The sequence below is a fragment of the Passer domesticus genome, chromosome 13 (genome assembly GCF_036417665.1).
Source record: "Passer domesticus isolate bPasDom1 chromosome 13, bPasDom1.hap1, whole genome shotgun sequence".
Taxonomy (NCBI): Eukaryota; Metazoa; Chordata; class Aves; order Passeriformes; family Passeridae; genus Passer; species Passer domesticus.
In genome coordinates, this window is record NC_087486.1 from 1,915,051 (window position 1) to 1,933,025 (window position 17,975).

General features: G+C 56.9%; 1 protein-coding gene across 5 annotated transcripts in view; it reads left to right on the plus strand.

Moving 5' to 3' along the window:
• Nucleotides 1-647: 647 nt before the first annotated feature.
• SH3PXD2B (SH3 and PX domains 2B) overlaps nt 648-17,975 on the plus strand; it is a 65,347-nt gene continuing 48,019 nt past the window's right edge. For 3 of the 5 annotated variants that reach the window (XM_064388261.1, XM_064388260.1, XM_064388262.1), the window contains exons 1-2: nt 649-814; nt 10,839-10,919. In XM_064388261.1, the coding sequence (XP_064244331.1) occupies nt 743-814; nt 10,839-10,919 (153 nt within the window). In that variant the 5' untranslated portion in view covers nt 649-742. Of the gene's footprint in view, nt 815-10,838; nt 10,920-17,975 lie in introns of all 5 variants that reach the window. The other 2 variants (XM_064388258.1, XM_064388263.1) reach the window with 1 other exon arrangement.

A 17,975-nucleotide genomic window follows, 5' to 3' on the forward strand; every position in this document is an offset into this window, starting at 1 on the left:
AGAGTGGGCACAGCGGGCACTAAGCTGGCACAGCGGGCACGGGCACGGAGCGGGAACGGAACTGGCACAGCGGGCACAGAGCGGGAACACCGGGCACGGGCACGGAGGGGGGACACCGGGCACGGAGCGGGCATGCAGCAGACAGACTGGGCACGGAGCGAGCACAGCGGGCACGGAGCGGGCACACCGGGCACAGAGCTGGCACACTGGGCACGGAGCGGGCATGCAGCGGACAGACCGGGCACGGAGCGAGCACACCGGGCACGGGCACAGCGGGCACGGAGCGGGCACGGAGCGGGCACGGAGCGAGCACAGCGGGCACGGGCACAGCGGGCACGGAGCGGGCACGGAGCGGGCACGGAGCGAGCACAGCGGGCACGGGCACAGCGGGCACGGAGCGGGCACGGAGCGGGCACGGAGCGAGCACAGCGGGCACGGGCACAGCGGGCACGGGCACGGAGCGGGCACCGCGGGCACGGAGCGGGCACACCGGGCACGGGCACACCGGGCACGGAGCGAGCACACCGGGCACGGAGCGGGCACCGCGGGCGGCTCGCGGCCGGCCGGCCCTTTAAGCGGGCGGCGGTGGGGCCGCCCCGCCGGCCGGGATAGGCCGGGCCGGGCCGGGGCCGCCTCCCGCCCCCGGAGCGGGCGGCGCGGGGCGGCTCGGCCGCGCTGCAGCCTCCGGTGCCGGCGGGCAGCGCCACAGCGTCCCCGCTCCCCGAGGGGCACGGCAGCGGCGATGCCCAGGCGGAGCATCGCCGAGGTGAAGGTGCTGGACGTGCAGAAGCGGCGCACCCCCAACAAGCACTATGTGAGTGCCCGAGCCCGGCCCTGCGCGAACAAAGGCCGGGCGCTGCCGGCCCCGCTCCCGCGCGGAGCTCCGGGAAGGGAGGACGGAGGAGGAGGAGGAGAAAGAGAAAGAGGGCGGCAGCGCAGCCGGGGGTGCCTCTCACGGGGGTCCCGAGGGGGTCCCGCGGTGCCCGTGCCAGCCGGGGGATGCCCCGCCGCTGCCCCCGGCCCCGCGGGGGATGCCCGGGGATGCGGGCGGGGGATGCGCGCACCGGGCAGCGGCCAGGGCAGCGCGGTGAGGCTGCAGCTCGGCGCCGGGGCCCTGGGACCTGTTGGTCGCAGAGTCCCGGGGCAAAGGGACCACCCGGCTCCTGCGTTCTGCTCCCCGGGTGGTGCTCGGTCGCTAGGAAGGATCCCCCGTGCCGCCTGCATCCTGCCCAGCCTTCCTGCGTGCTCCGGGGCATCTTCCAAACTGTTGTGGGTTTGTCTATTTTTGAAGGTGGTTTTATTTTTTTAATTTTTTTTTTATAGTTTAAACTTTGGTGTGTTTCCAGGCACCCGTGGAGAGCTTTGGGTGAATCCTGGCAACAGCCGTAAAACAAAGACCGAAATGTTCTTCTCTCCCGTTCTGCTGTAGCCCAGGGTGACCCGGTGACACCCGTGCCACATTGGGGCTGTGCAGATGTGCTCTTTGCTCTGGCTACAGTCAGTTGTCACAAGAGCCAGGCTTTCAGAGCTTTCAGGCTTCTCCAGGTCCCCTCGGCTGGTTTGTGGCATGGAGCAACAACTGGAGCAAAGCCGAGGGCAGCGGGGTCTCTCCTCGCATCAGCGATGCGGCGTGCCCGCTGCCACCCTCCCCTTATCTCCCCTTCTTCCTGCTGCCCTGCCCGGAGCTTTGGCAGCCCTGTCGCCGCTCCGATGTGCGGATTTTTGCTGCTTGTCCGTCTCAGCCCCGCTCACCGCGCGGTGCCTGCCCCGCTCCGGAGCCGCGCGTACGTGCGGAGCTCCGCGCTGCTGTTTGTCTGTTTGTCCTGGCGGATCCGCGGCCTCGCCGCCGTGTCCCGTTCCAGGCCGGGCTGGGCTGGCTGCGGGAGCTCCTGTGCTGTCCCTGCGGTCCCTTCAGCGCCGCTCGGGAGCGGTGTCCCCGCGGCAGGGACGCGCTGCCGGTGCCGCACGCCGGCTGCCTTGCGCGGGGAGCCGGCTGGAGTTGGGAACGGCACAAATAATCCCTGAGAGGCTGCAGAACCGGGAGAGAGCTGGATGGCGGGGCAGAGGGTGGGGACAAGGGAGCAGGAGCTCCGGGAGCGGTGGGAGAGGCGGCTGTGACAGAGGCGGCCGCCCCAGCCCATCCCTGCCTCCAGCCCATCCCTGCCTCCAGCCCATCCCTGCTCCTCCAGCCTTTCCCTGCGCCTCCAGCCTTTCCCTGCACTTGGCTCGGACCGAAATCCAGCAGCGGGAGCCAGCGTGGCTCGCAGGGAGAGGGCTGAGCCCAGGGAGGGGCCGGCAGCCCGCAGGCAGCCTGGAGTCAATGGGAGCGCTCGCCTTGCTGGAGGAATCAATAGAGCCGGGCGGATTCACAAAGCCAGTTAATTATATGAAACCAACCCTTTTTTCCCCCCCACCCCCTTTTTCCTGCTGCAAAGAGAAAGAGAGGCAGCAAATCATGGCTGAATCATTTTAGACAGTGGCTGCTGTCACAGCACGAATCCAAAGCAACCACCAAGTGTCCGTGTAAAACCTGTGCCCTCTGCCTTTTGCCGTCACACAGATGTGCTCTGCCCCAGCCCTGGGGCAGCACTCCTGTCCCTGGGGAGGCTGGAGGACTCCCTGTGCCAGGGGAGGCTGGAGGACCACGCTGCCTTTTCCTCCTGGTGCCCCTGTGATGACCTGCCCTGCTCGGGCTCCTCTGCACCAGGCAGAGCTTTCCCTTTGCTGGACAAAGGTGTGATTGTGCTGCTCACGATGAGGCCACAGCACAAAGTTACGAATTTCCCAGAAAAGTGAGATCCAGCCAGTGTTTCAAAGTCCTTGTTGCACCTGCAGTGGGGAGGGCTGGCTCTGTTCAGGCTGCTGTGCTTTGCCTTTCACCTGGGTAACTGATACCACGAGAATTGCAATGCCTGAGACGAGAAGTTGGTTGTTTTGCAGCTCTGCTATGGAGCAGGATGCCCAATATTTCCCCAAATTGCAGGGCAAGCACCCAGCAAGGTGCTGGGCAGGGTTTGGGTGGCTGGGGGCAGGTGCTGAGCTGTGTTGGGGCTCAGCTGGGGACCCAAGCCCAGCCCTGTGCCCTCAAACTCCTAAAAACATGTGTTTTTAAGCTTTTCTTCATGGGCACTGCCTGGCAGGGGCATTGAGGAGTGATCCTCATGCAGGATGCTCTGGCTCATCCCCATTTTCCAAGTGAACAGGGGATTCCATCTCCAGGTGACATTTTCAGTCCCATTTCCCCACGCTCCTGTGTGATCACAGCTCAGGGGAGCTGCCAGCGAGGGCTCCGGGGCCATCCTGCAAATCAGGCAAAGTCCAAGAGGAAAGTTTAAAAATAATCATTGGGAGAGACAGAGGAGCAGACTGTCATTTCTCTGGTCTGGCCAAGTCTCTGATAAATGAATGTTTATTCAGAAAAGACCCAAAACAAAGCCATAGTAGAAACAGGCTGGATTTTCCTTTAAAGGACTTAATGTGGGACCTTTTTATAGTGTTGTGTTTGTTATTCTCGAGCAGAAGCCCTAAAATAAAGCTTTTTCCTACTAAATCCAGATTGGGTTTTCTTTCCCTTGGGCAAGCTTCAGGATGTTTCATTTTGTTACAGCTGCAATGTGTGTGTTTTCTGTGTGTTAATAGCAGTGCCATTGAATCCCATCTCCATTTCTGCCTACCAGGAACATTTCTGTAGTTACAGAGGTTTAAATAGTTGTTCTGGAGCACCATCCAAAATTATATATATCCATTCAACAGTTTGGGTGGGTTAGATTTTTGGGAAAGCTGGGTTATGTTCTTGCAGGACTTCCATTGCCAGCCTCCATGTATCCCTGAAAAATGGGGAATTTAAACAAAGTGTGCAGCATACATTTATTTTGCAACCCCAGTGAACAAGATGGCAAAACTTGAAACAAGATGAAGACCTCATTAGTGGCAGCTGGGTTGTGAAAGTAATTAACAGCGCGTGGTGGAATCTGGCTGATGGGATCTACAGGTGTTTGAAAACAAATTTGGGGAGAACCACGTTCAGGAAGTGAAGGTGCTGTTACATTTTTGATGTGGAATTTGCGATGGGGTGGTGCAGGTGTCCTCTCTCTCTGTTCCTGCTCCTGGTGAGGCTGTTTGTGGTTTCATTCCTTGCGTGGCCCAGCCCTGCTGTTTATCTGGAGCTGATTGTGGAGTGTTGGAACGGCAGGAGGACAGAGCTGCCAATCTGCAGCTTCCCTGCTTCTTTAGTGCCTTGCATTTGTGGGGCTGAAGGTATTTCTGAGGAGCACGTGCCCCATGGGCTGTGTTTTGTGGTCCCAGCTGGAGCAGAGCCCGGTGGCTCTGTCACGTTGTCACCACGTGCAGCTGAGCTGTTCCCGTGGATTTGGGGAGTTATTTCTGCCCTTGTGGATCGTTCTGGTTGTTTGGCTTCAAAAGGGTGTCAGGGATGGCTTCTCCCCGTGCTGCCTCATGGAAGGGTGACCATGCCCTTGGAATGTGGGAATGTCCTGTGGGCAGCCCTGGGAGCTGAGTGAGGAAGGAGGAGGTTGGCATGAGTAGTGTGAAATCTATGCAGTGCAGTGTCCCCAGATAACCAAACTAGGAGAGGGAGACAGCCAGGGGAAGCTGCAGTCTGACTCCTGGTGGCCTCTGAAGGCTTGAGGGCTTTCTCAGCATCCTCAGTGGTGGTTTGCTGCTGCATCCTGTGGTGTGCCTTGTCTCATCCCATTTCCTGTCAGCTGGGTGATGCTGTCCCAGCGAGGCAGGCCACGGGCAGGGAATTTGGCAGCAATTTTGCCCTGTCCTCGTGCCTGGCCCTGCTCTGCTCCCCAGAGCTCACCAGCCTTTCCTCCTCACCTCTCAGCAGAGCTGAGCATGCAGCACTCTTATCTTTGTGGATGAAAACCAGCGCTCAGACTCACTCTCCTTTGTTTTTCTTCCCCAGACACGTTTCTCATGGCTGTTGAAAAGCTTGAACGTGGCAGGGCCAAATCCTGCCTGGCCCTGGGCTGCTGAGGCAGGAGCAGCTCCGTGGGGAGGCTGATGCTCACCCTGGATTCCAGCAGTGAGCTGCAGCTCTGGGGCCACCCCTGGCCTCTGCTGCCCCCAGCTCTGCCCTGGATCCCCCCAGCTTTGCTTTGCAGGGTTTCTCTGTCTTCCTGTTGCAGAGGGGGGCAGGAAACGGGAGAATCCATCTGTGTGACCTTCAGTGGGGCTGGGGCAGGCTGCCTGCGTGTGCTGTGTGACTCAGGGCTCTGAGCAGCCTTTGCTGGGCTGTCCTAGGGGTGCCAGCCTGCTGGGTGTGCCCTGGCCACCCCAGCCCTGCCAGGCTGTACAGCAGCGTGGGGGGAGAGGCTACAGATCAAAAAATGCAGGGGATGAGCTGGGGCAGGGGAGGTGGCTGCTGTGCAGTGCTGGCTGTGTGCTCAGCCTGCCTTGGCTGCTGGTGAGGCTCTGCCTGCCCTGCTGCTGCCTCCAGCCCTGCTGCCAGCCCTGCCTGGCTGCTCTGCCTGCCCTTTGGGTGGCATCCCTGGTGCCCTGCAGCTGGAATCCCTTCTCATGCCAGCACGGCCCTCCTCCCAGTTCCCCAGGCACAGAGCAGGAGTCAGGGGGTCACCAGCTGTCTGCCCCCTGAGCTGGGGGGCTCTCCCTGTGCTGCTCCCCATGGCACAGGAGCCCCAGGTCCCCTCCCAGCCCTGCAGGCAGCGAGGGCTGATGGAGAGGGGCCAAGCACAGCAGCTTGGTGCCAAGAACTTTCTTTGTTTCCAGCCACCTCCCTCCTTTTTTTTTTCTTTTTTTTTTTCTCTTTTCCTCTTACAATTTCCCACTCCCTTTTCTGTGTTAAGCCCACTCTGGCTTGGCTGGATTGCTCAGCTCCTTTGGTTTCTCTGCCCCTTTGGGTTTCTGAAGGGAGGGTGGGGCTCTCACATCTCCCCTCGTTTCAGGGTCGGGGTAGCGTGGGTGAAATCAAAAGCCTGATGCTTTTGACTGGTGCTTTTCCTCTTTGCTGCTGAAAGATGCTTTAAATATGTGCAGTTTTCCACAGAGAGGTTTATTGTGCAGAGTCTCCCTGGGCCCGAGACCACACAGGCTCCCAGGCTTTGGAAGCAGCTCTGCAGCCAGCTCAGCCCCCGCTGCAGGCTGCTGTGTCTGGGGCTGTGCAGGAGCTCTGCTGGAGGCTGGGCACCTTCTCTGGTGTCCCTGCCTTGCCGTGGAGATGGCTTCCCAAGTGACCACGGGGTTGCTGTCCACCCTGCCCGTGTCTGTGTGGAGGAGCTGTGGGCACAGGGGTGCCAGGGAAGCTCTGGATCCTTCAGGGAAGGCTGTGCTGTGCCAGGAGAGCTGGTGCTGGGATGGTGAATCCTCCATCCTGGGTTCTGGGTGCTGCTGAGCTTGGGCTGGACTTGCTGCCTGGTTCAGCTGGGTGCCAGGCAGGGTTCCCAGGCAGCTCCCCTCTCCCACATCCTTCCTTATGTGTCTCCTCCCAGCCAGGATGCCGTGCAAATTGTGAAAAACTTTGGAAAACTCCTGTAGGAGGGGAGAAAAGCTGAAACTGCAGCTCTAGGTTTTCCTCACCTTCACTCTGCCTTTTTCCTGCTCACATTTAAGCAGTCCAGGCTGCTTCCCAGCTTGTCCTGGAGTGTTTATGCAGGGAGTCCAGAAGTGATTCTTCTGCGAGGTCACACGGCCTCGTGTTTAAGAACGGGAAACTGGTTCTGTTATTTGATTTTATTTTTTTTTGCAGTATCTGTTCTTAATTTCCTTGCCTCGAGTCAGCAGTTTGAATCAGCTCCTCTCTCTCCCCGTGCTGTTGTGAGGGACTTTGTGCCTCTTTGGGAAGGGCAGGATGGAGGATTTGGGAATGGCTCCGGTGCCCTCGGTCCCTCTGGGCCCTGGAAGTCACCAGGAGCCACTGCTGGCTGCAGCACCAGGCATTTCCAGCAGTCCCTGCAAAAACACTTCTGGTGGCTGACTGCTCCCAGGGCTCGCTGCTTCATTTCTTCAAGAGGAAAAGAAAGAAATAAATATTTAAATCTCTGGCTGCCCTTTTCACATTCTCCCTGGCTTCTCATCCCCTGTCCCCGTGACTCCCATGGATGTGTCTGAGCTGGCTCCTGCAGCCTCCCAGGAGCTCCCTCCCTGCTGGGCTGCCCAGGAGGGGTGTCCTGGATGTCCCTGTGGCTCTCTCTGCCAGGGTGTTCCCCTGGGCTCCTCTGACAGCTCTGCACGCTTGGCCAGGTGCTGTTTGCATTTCTTGCAGCAAGCTGACATTTTTCTGACAGTTCCCAAGGTTTTCAGCCCCATTTTCCACTGTCTGTTCTCCCTCTGAGAGAGGTGCTGGGGAGGGGATAGCAGTGACAGATGGGTGATGATGGAGGGACCAAGCTCACTGGGAAGGCTGCAGGATCCCCTGGGCCTTTTGCCATGTTGTATTTCCATTTAGGGCATTTCATGTGACCTTTTGCCATGTTATATTTCCATTTAGGGCATTTTGTGTCACCAAGGGGAACCTTGGGCAGTGGTTGGTGGTCCTGATGTCACACTGCTCGATGAGTCACTTTTAAGTGGTTGGTTTGTGACCATTTCCTTGTGCTGTGGGGATCCCAAGGAGTTTGGGAGCTCAATTCCAGTGGAGTCTGTTGTGCTCAGCCTTTTCCATCTGCGAGTTTCCATTTTCTCTGAGGGATCTGTTCCATCTCTGTCCTCCAAGGGGTGGGAGCACGGAGAGGGTTTGGTGCTGATGAGCAATGCCCCTCTGACCTGGCACTAAACAAGGTCCACCTGCACCTCAGAAATTGTCCCTGTGCCTCCTGTCCCTGCCAGCACTGAGGCTCCCAGGGCTGGGGGAGGGCAGGGTGTCCTTTCCAGAGGGAGGAAGGGCAGCCACCATTCCTGGCTTTCACTGACTCAGCTCCTTCCCTTCCCAGGTGCAGACCCCCCAGCTGGCTGGGAAGGGCTGCAATATTTGAATATTTGGATATTTGGATATTTGGATATTTGGGCAGCTCAGCTGTTGGTTTTGGCCAGGGGCCCAGCCCAAGCCACCCCTCCTTGTTGTCCCTGGAGAGGATCCAAGTGCCAGGCCCATCCCTGTGGGGGCACAGCCTGGGGGATCCCCTCTCTTCTCCAGGGAAAAGCCCTGCAGGTGGTGCCTCAGTGAAAAAGACCCATGGGATAACTGCTTCCACATGTCCTGGGCTGGGAAAAAGCCTCTTAGAGCAGCTGATGGGGTGGCTCCTGCTGGGATTATTTCAGAATTTGGGTTATTTGGGTTGCTGCTTCGTGGTGGTGTCTGAAGTTTCTCTTCCTGGCAGGACATGGTGCAGTGCCAGGCCAGGAGGGGAAACTTCAGACCAAGTGCAGTGGTTTTAGAGCTGTCTTGGTCGTTGGAAGTGCCTTCCAAAAGCAGCTGAGGAAGGGAATTTGGGGTCTGTGGGAGCTCAGTGCCTCATGTGCAGTTCTCTGGAAAGGCTCACTGGGTGAGTGCACTGTTCAAACCTTTCCAAACCTGCACTGGTTGTTCGGTGAGGGGAGCACCAGAGTTGTGTTTTCTGGTGGATTTTTTTATTTCTGGCACAGCAGGGACTGGATTAGATATTGGGAGAGACCAAGATCTGGGATGGGGCTGTTGGAAAGATGAGGAATACCCACCAGGAGAGAGCAAGCTGGCTTTCCCCAGGTTTTATCAGTACTGAGGTGGGCTCCCCCACCTTCTCTGCTTTCCATAAGTAGGCTGAGGAGAAACCCCTGGAGACCTTTGTGCTGCTGGAAAGGGATGTGCAGGAAACTCTTCTCCTGACCCCTGGGAGATCAGCATTTCAGCAAAACAGCAGTGAGCTCATCACTGAGCAGCAGTGCTGCTTCCCTCGCTGCAGAAGCCTGGTGTGCCCTCAGACCTCGTGCCTTCATTACCCTGAAGAGCTCTGAATTACCCTGGCCCGAGGCTGTCCACATCCTGATTAAAATCCCAGTCTAATAAGCTGTTGACTCCAAATAAAGGCAGGATAGGAATAAACAATGAGGAGAAGTTGGCTCCTCCTGCTGCCCCAGTGGAAGGCTCTCTCCAGGCAGGCAGCCAGTGGTGATATAACCCGAGCAGTGCTGGGGACTGTAAGAAAACTGGGATATCAGCTGAGCTTCCAGCCCACATGAGCTCATGCTGGCCCAGCAGCAGCTCCTGGGGAGAGGGTAAAGGAGTTGGAACCCGTGGTAACACCAGGTTAACCCTTGGTTTGCCCCCCTGGAGCACAGCCTGGTCCTTCCAGGCCTCCACAGCTGGAGCAGATGTTGTGTTGGGGAATCCATCTGTGTTCATAGGGAGGAAATGCGGGTCCTTCATCTTAAAATAAGAGTTGGGGAATGGCTCCAGACTGAGGGGCTGGGTTTAGGGGGGATACTGGGTGCTGAGGCCCTGGCTGTGGCTGCCCCTGGATCCCTGGCAGAGCCCAAGGCCGGGTGTTTGATCACCCTGGGACAGTGGGAGGTGTCCCTGCCATGGCAGGGGTGGCAATGGATGAGCTTTAAGGTCCCATCCAACCCAAATTCCACAAAAGTGGACCTTGAATTGCTGGTTTGAAAGTAGGGAAGTTCTTTATTTCAGCAATAAGAACTTGATCCCTCTTCCTGCCTCGTTTTCTGTATTAATTTGGAGGTGGTTGCACTGGGAAGAGTTTGTCACCCCTCGGGAGTGTCCTCACCTTGGTGGCTCAGGCTGTGTCAGCCCTCTGAGCAGCAGAGTGGGATTTGAGGGAGATTTTCAGTACAGGATTTGAGTAGCTTTGATAAACTCAAATAACTGACTGTTGTGCTGTCCTGGTGTTTGAGTTTGGATACTGGTTGAGGAGGTTGGTCACCTTCCAGAATCTGGAAAAATGGGCATCTCAGTGGGAAAAACCTTGTGAAGTTCCTGAGGGATTATCTTTTAAATACCAAAACATCAGCTTTTAAGAGTCTTGATGCTTGATTTTGCCAGCAGAAGTTCCAGCAGGTCCCTTCACCTGGGCTTCTTTGGTCCTTCTTCAAGGAACTGATACTTGAATTTCTGGTGGAAATAGGACTTGAGTTAGGAGGAAAAAAAATACCCTGGGTTCTGCTCAGTGAATCTGTTGTCAATTTGAGATTTGTATCACTTGGGTGTTACACTGGCCCCTAACCAAGGGTTATCTCTGCTTTCTGTGAAACACAGAGAGGACATTAGATCAGTGATTGCCTCATTCTGTGATGTGCTTGTTGTCCTTCAGAGAAGAATTAGTGACGAAATGGGCTGGGTTTGGTGTTTTGTTTTGCATTCATCACCAGTTAAAGCCTGGTCACGGGGTCTGTGAATGCCCTGCAGTGACTGGGGCTGATCCTGTGGCATTTTAAGGATCGGGATGCTGATTTCCTGATCCCCAGCAAGTGTAAGAAACCCAACCCCAAGCAGGTGGAGTTTCAGACTCTGGGGGTTTGAGCTGCTGCAGTCCCAGATGCAGCAGCCAGGCTGGTGCAGGTGCTGCCCTTGGAGCTCAGCATCAGCTTTGGTGCTGCAGCTGCAAACGGGGTGGCCAGGGTTTAGTTATTCACTCCTGTGTCTGCAGGGATTTCTGCTGTGTTTTTACACAGAAGTGTCACTTCACATCCAATGTGTGCCCCTCTCCAGGGCCACAGAGCTCAGTTCACCACCAGAAATAAAAAATGGTTGAGCTGCAGCAGTGAGGTTCAATAATTTAGCCTCACCTCTGCTGTGGTCTTGCTGAAGTGACCTGAAGCCTTCCCCTGGTTGTCACCCAGCTGTTGGGGCTGCACTGGCACCTTTTGGGTTATGGTGGGGTTTTTTGGGTCCCTGACTCTGATTGCTGCTCTGTTCCCTGCAGGTGTACATCATCAGGGTCAGCTGGTCCAATGGAGCCACCGAGGTCATCTACCGCCGCTACAGCAAGTTCTTCGACCTGCAGGTGGGAAAGCTGGGACTGCTCCAGCCCTGGGGGCAGAGAGGCTGAGCTCACTCCAGCTGCTGGTTCTGCTGCGTCTGTGCCACCGGGGTTGTTGTTGAGGGGGGGTTTGTTTGCTTTTGGGGAGGGTTTTGTCCCAGTTAGGTCCAAATTCCGTTCCTGTGGCTTTCCCAGCTGCTGTCCCAGCACGGCAGGGCTGACACTGGGAAAGAGTTGGGTTCCCTGGGCAGTGCCCACTCCCCTGGCAGCCCAGAGGCACCTGAAGGGAGCCAAGAGGAAAGGGAGAGGGACTTTGAAGTGACAGGACAAGGGGGAATGGCTTCAGACTGAGAGAGTGGGTTAAGAGCAGATATCAGGAAAAATCCTCCCTGTGAGGGTGGGCAGGCGCTGGCACAGGGTGCCCAGAGAAGCTGTGGATCCCTGGAAATGCCCAGGGAGAGGCTGGGTGGAGCTCTGGGCAAGCTGCTGTGGTAGAAGATGTCCCTGCCCGTGGCAGGGGGTTGGAACTAAATGATCTGTGAGGTCCCTTCCCAGCCAGGCCGTGCCATTATTCTGATTTAATTCCCTCCTGGTACAGGGGGAGCCAGGAGGAAAATGGGAGAGAAGAGGCTGGAAAGGCAATTGGGACAGGCTGGGCTGCAGAAAACCCAAAGCAGAGCTCTGGGTGAGCAGGCAAAGGGTGTTTTCCACCTCCTCCTTGGTGGAGATCAGCCAAGGGGTCTGGCTGGGCTTTATGAGCCAAAACACAAACTGAGCTGCTGGAACAGGCTCTGTGCAGAGGAGAACAGAAAAAATGCACCAAGGGATATCTGGGCTGGCAGCATCTGCCAGAGGGGCCACTGGGATGCCCTGGCTGGGCTGTTTGTGGCACAGGGAGGAGCTGGGCACCCCCTGCCATGGGGCTGAGCATCACCGTGGGCTGGATTCCTCTGCTGAGCCCTCCAGACACAAACACCCTGCTGAAATTCCAGCCTGCCCAGCACAGCCAGCCCCTGGGACTGCAGATGGCTTTCCCAGCTTCAGCTGGCTCCTGCAAGGCCTGGGATGGGGCAGATGCTGCTCACAGCAGTGCTGCCCTGTCCTCTGTCCCCTGTCCCCTGCCCAGCAGGACATGGGCACGCTGAGGTGGCAGCCCTGGCTGTCCCTGCCCTGGGCAGGGTGGCCCAGGCAGTGCTGGGGTTAAGCTGTGAGCAGCTGCTTGTGTAACCAAGGAAATATTAAAGTAAATAAATAAGGAACAGCTGTTGGGCAGCAGCCAGGGCTGGAAGGAAATGGAACTCGTGCTTCCTTCTCTGCAGCATCTCGTCTTCGTGGTGCTCCAAGGTGCTGCCAAGCTCATTCCTCTGCCTGCTGGGAGGGGGGCACAGATTTTGGGGTGTCTGTGCCCCCAGCTGTGCTGGGGAAGGGCTGTGGCTGTGCTCCCTCCCCTCCATCCTGGCTGGAGCTCCTGGGGTGGAAAATGCCATCACTGGAGTCAGGCACTCTGCAAAACACCTTTAGAAGCAGAGATGCTTTATAAATGCATCCAGACATGTGTCGTGGTGGAGGTGGGAAAGTTTAAAGCAAACATCTCCACCCTTCGCTGTTCCTGCAGCTTTTTCTTAAAAAAAAAAAGAAAAAAAAATTATAACAACCACTCCTTGTTGGCTCTGTTGAAAGAATGAAAGAAGCTGTGGTTTTCCCCTTCCTTCCCCCTTATCACACATGCTTCCTGGTGTCCTTATTTTAAACTCGTGGTGCAGGACAGTGGAAATTGGATTGAGAGGCCAGGAGTGAAACAGATCCTGTGAGCACAGTGGAAAAAAATGCTCTAGGTAGGCTTGGTAGCACTGCCTCTGCCATTGCTTGTGTGACTCTTGGATGATTCTGTGCCAGTTTTAGCTCTTCAAGCAGAAGTTTTCCATGCTGGAAATTATTCATGCCTCTGGTTATTAAAAAGAAAAAAAAAAAGGGAAAATTCCACACAGCCCCCCACAAAATAAGTGTGGGACTGAAACGGTTCAGCTGCTTCTGAAAACAGCAGGAGGGGAAAATATTTTTCCTAGGTCCAGTTCTGATGATCTTTTTGATGTGCTGGAGGAAGAATTGGAAATTTGAGTTGCAGGTGAGCTCTGTGTCAAGAATCTGCCTTTCATGTTATCCAGGGAAAATCCATCCAGATTTATCCGTGCTCAGAGCCTTGAGCAGTCCCAGTACATGCATGTTTGGGTTGGGATGTTGGTTCATTTGATATCAGTGCTCCCTGTGGCTCTGGCTGCACTTCCCATGCTCCTGTCAGAGGCTGAGCAGGGTTGGTTTTTGTCAGGAGCAGGGGAAAGGTTGGTGCACCCTCCTTGGCTGTCAGTGGCTGCTCCCTGGCAGGGACTTGGAAACTTCTGGATCCAAGTGGGAGAGAGGAGCTTGGAGGGGCTGGGGAGATGCTGCAGCTCCCTGGGAGTGCCTGGGGAGCTTCTCCTGGTACTCCCAGGGGAGCCACAGCTGAGTCATTTGTCACCTTCCGTCGTGGCTGAGCAATGATTTCAGGAGCAGGGCCAAGGGAAACAGGAGCAGGATGAGTGCTGACAGCAGAGCCAGGGGCAGTGTCCTCCCCTCCCCAGGAGGGACACTCCAAACAGCAGCTGAACCAGGAGGGAGGCCTGGAGGCTGCTGCAGGCTCCACAGAATCCCTGAGGATGGAAAAGAGCCCCAGGATCAGAGTCCAGCTGTGCCCATGCCCACCCTGTCCCCAGCCACCTGCAGGGGACACCTCTCCAAAGCCCCCTGGGCAATTCCAGTGCCTGGGCACCCCATCCATGGGGAAATTCCCTTGCCTTGGAGCCACCAGAGCATTCCCCATGCTGGGATGTCAGAAGCCACCTTGCTGCTCACAGTGATGCCACAGCTCCCAGCCAGGAGCATTTGAGGCTTTGCCTGAGTGCTGTGGCCTTGCAGAGCTCTCCCCTCTCCTGTCCTTGGCTCCCAAGCCTGGCCCTGTCCTGCAGAATTCCAGGTTCCCAGCTCGTGCTGCAGCAGCCTTTCCAAGCACCACCACCCTGCCTTTCTCTCCCAAGGGTGGCAGGACCTCCTCTTCATGCCTGCTTGCCTGTTTCCAGTCCTTGTGCCCCAGCAGGGCCATCCAGTGTCCCCCAGGAGGCTGTCACCTCTCTGCAAGGGCTGGTGACCCCTGCTCACCCCTCGGCTGAGCTCAGCACGAGGCTCTGCTGCTTCCTCCTGGAGCCAGGCCAGCAGGTCAGGCAGATGCAGAGTGGCTCTCATCCCTGGGGAAGGGCTCAGCTCGTGCCTTTTCCTGCCCTGGGGTCACCCTGAAGTCAGGGTGAGAATGGTGGGGCTGAGGGTCAGCTCCACCTCGTGCTCTGTGCAGGAGCTCAGGAGGGGTTCTGCTCTGCAGAGCCTCTGCCTCTCCTCGTTTTCTCCATGAATATCTTCTCTCAGGTGGCAATTTACGTGAGGGCAGCTTTTTAGGAATGAAGGAAGATAAAACTGTAATTCTGAGGTTTAAAACCTGGTGTAACTGTAGGATTTGTAGTAAATGTGTAACTCCAAATGCTAAACTCGGTGCTCCATAAACCCCTTGGCTGGAGGAATAATTTCCTTCCAGCAGGACTGGGGCTCTTTCACTGCACTCACAATTCCAGATGTGAGCTGCTGGCAGCAGATGGATGCTGTTCCTGAGAAACCAAGGGAATGGGATGGATGCTTGCAGGGATGCTGGCAATGTCGGCTGCCATGGAAGGTGACCAGGCACAGGAGTGGTGGGCAGAGGGAGAGGATCAGGGTCTGGTCCTGCCTGGGAGGTGCTGCCAGCCCTGCCAGAGGTGGAGAAGCTGTGCAGTGCCTCGTGGGGTGCTCCCCGTGGGAGGAGCCTGATGAGTTCCTTGGAAGGATCCTCGTGAAACCACTGCCTGCAAGGAGTGGCACTGCTGCTTGGAGAACAGATTCTGGCTGGTCTCTTGTGGTTTCTTGTGGAAACCCCCAGAAAGGAACATTTTTTCCCCCCTTTGTCATTCTGAGTTCAGCAGGCACGGCTGGCAGTCACTTCAGCTCTTCATGTGACCGAGGGCCACTGTTGTCTTGCTGCTCTCCTAAAACACCCCAAACCCAACCCTTTTACAGCTTTCCTGCTATTGCCACCCCCTGTGCTGTCCCTTGGAGCCCACCTCCATGTCCTCAGCACCTTCTGCCTTTTGGCTGCAGCCACATTCTCAGAATCCCAGGATTATTGAGGTTGGAAAAATCTCTGAGACCATCAAATCCAAGCTGTGCCTGTCCCCACCTTGTCCCCAGAGCCCCGAGTGCCACCTCCAGCCCTTCCTGGGACACTCCAGGGATGGGGATCCAACCCTCCCTGGGCAGTTCCAGTGCCTGAGCCCCCTTTCCATGGGGAAATTCCTGCTGTGCCCACCCTGAGCCCCTCTCAGGTTCCCTCTCCTCCTGTCCCTGTTCCCTGAGCAGAGCCTGACCCCCCTGGCTGTCCCCTGGCGTGTTTCAGGGGTGCCCCTGTTTGGGACAGGTTGTCCCAAGGCTTTTCCCCCTGCAGCCAGCTCCTGCAGTCCCTGTCCCTGAGCTGCAGCAGAGGGTGATGCTCTGTGCCTGCTCCCCTGCACAGAGCTTTCATTTTGAGGCCAGGGCTGGAGACACCACACAGGCTGGGCTGAACGCGCTCACTGCACAATTCAGGGACAGAACAACTGGGAATTTGAGGCAGCATTCAAGTTGGCTCTGGCTCTCCCTGCCCCTCCTGTCTGTCTGTGCATCCAGTGTGTGTTTCCCAGGTCCCTTGTTTGTCCTTATGTTTAAGAACTCCTTCAGGTTCTTTGCTGGAAACTCTCAGCTTTGACCCACCTGGAGCTGTGTCATCTTGGAGAGAGTCCTGCAGCCCTGGGGCCAGCAGCTTTGTGTGGAACACCGAAAAATAAATAGTCTGTTGAAGTGGTGCCTACTTCCATGAGAAAATTGGCAGCAGGCAGTGGCCTGTGCCTGCCATCTCCACGTGGAGCAGAGCCTGCTCCTTCTGGAGGGGGTTCCTCACCTGTTGTGTGCACACAGGCGCCAGGCAGAGGCAGGGAGAGGGGAAAGTCTGAGTCTCAGGGAGTCAGGGAGGTTCTGAATAATCCACCACAGTGAATGGGCTCTGAAGGCTGGAGCTGGCACACAAAGAGGAATTGTTCTCATCAGCTTGTTTCAGGCAGTTGGAGGCTTGAAAAATTAAAATGAGCCTCTTGCTTCCATTAGTGTGAGCTCAGAGCTGGCCTTCCTCTGTCTCCTTCCCTTCCTCCTCCACTTTTGTCTCCTCCTCCTCCATGATTTAGCCCAGGCTGCTGGCAGGAGTGCTCAGAGGTGAAGTGGGTGTTATCTTAATCCTCCTGATGTGGAGAGCAAAGAGCAGCCGTGCTGAGCAGTGTGCCCTGAGCAGCACAGGGCTCCAGCAGCAGGGAGTGCCAGCCTGGATTTGCCCTCTCCTGGGTCATGCAGGAGGCAATGCCAGCCTGGATTTGCCCTCTCCTGGGTCATGCAGGAGGCAATGCCAGCCTGGATGCCCCCTCTCCTGGGTCATGCAGGAGGGAATGCCAGCCTGGATTTGCCCTCTCCTGGGTCATGCAGGAGGCAATGCCAGCCTGGATCTCTCTCTCCTGGGTCATGCAGGAGGCAATGCCAGCCTGGATCTCTCTCTCCTGGGTCATGCAGGTGGCAATGCCAGCCTGGATGCCCCTCTCCTGGGTCATGCAGTAGGGATTTACCCTCCCTGGGTCATGCAGGTGGCAATGCCAGCCTGGATTTGCCCTCTCCTGGGTCATGCAGGAGGCAATGCCAGCCTGGATGCCCCCTCTCCTGGGTCATGCAGGAGGGAATTCCAGCCTGGATTTGCCCTCTCCTGGGTCATGCAGGAGGCAATGCCAGCCTGGATTCACCCTCTCCTGGGTCATGAAGGTGGGAATGCCAGCCTGGATGCCCCTCTCCTGGGTCATGCAGTAGGGATTTACCCTCCCTGGGTCATGGAGGAGGCAATGCCAGCCTGGATTTGCCCTCTCCTGGGTCATGCCTGGTCTGGGCGGCCTCTTTGATGGCAAAGCCCTGAGGCACTCAGCCAGGCTGTGGCTGCAGGAGCTGCAGGGTTTTGTGTGTCCAGGGATGGTAAACAGGGCTCTCTCAACAGTTCTTTCGTAACAGGAATCTTATTTCAACACTTTGGGGATTTCTTTTTTTTTTTTTTTTCCCCTCCAGGGTTTATGGAGTTCAGCAAAATTCTGAGCAGTTGTGCGTGCAGTGAACTTTGTGGTTTCACCCTCCCACAAAAATAAATCATCAGGATCTCGCTGTCAGGCAGTTGGATCAGGAAAGGCAGGCCCTGCGTGACTGAGCACAGGGAAAAACCCACAGCTTCCTCCAGCCAGGTCCTGCTGCAGAGCACCAGCAACTGCTTTGTGCTCTGTGCCCAGGCTGCAGCCAGGGCCACGGCCTCAACACCACCTGCAGAAGTGTAGGAATAGTGAATTCCCATCCCTGAACTCAGGAGAAAACACTCTCCATTGAATAAGGACAACAAACTCCTCTGTTTGCAGGAGGAGCAGCCGGTATTTTTCCAGCAGTGCATCAAAAACCTTCATCACTCTCCTCCTCTCCCCCTGCACAAAGAGCACGCACAGTCCAATGCACTCCAGCCTAGTTAAAAGTTGGCTCCTTCGTGTTTTCTCTCTCCAAGTGTCTCCCATTTATAGCGTTCCAGCCCTTGGCAGCAGCAGCCAGCACATTCCCGAGCGTGCCAGCGCCGGGGCAGCTCAGGGACTCAGCGGGGCTGGGCTGGCACCTCCTGTGCCTGGCACACCAAGCTGGGGCTGCCCTGGGAGCAGCAGCCTGGGGGAGCATTCCCAGCCCAGCACACAGCCAGGACAGGCAGCAGGGCTGGGCAGGGGGAACATCTGCAATCCCAGAGCCAGAGCCTGCTGGAGCAGGGCTGGGAGCTCCGTGGCTCATCCCAGGCTGGGAGCAGCTCTCCATGGTTGATTCCAGGCTGGGAACAGCTCTCCATGACCCCTGATTTATTCCAGGCTGGGAGCAGCT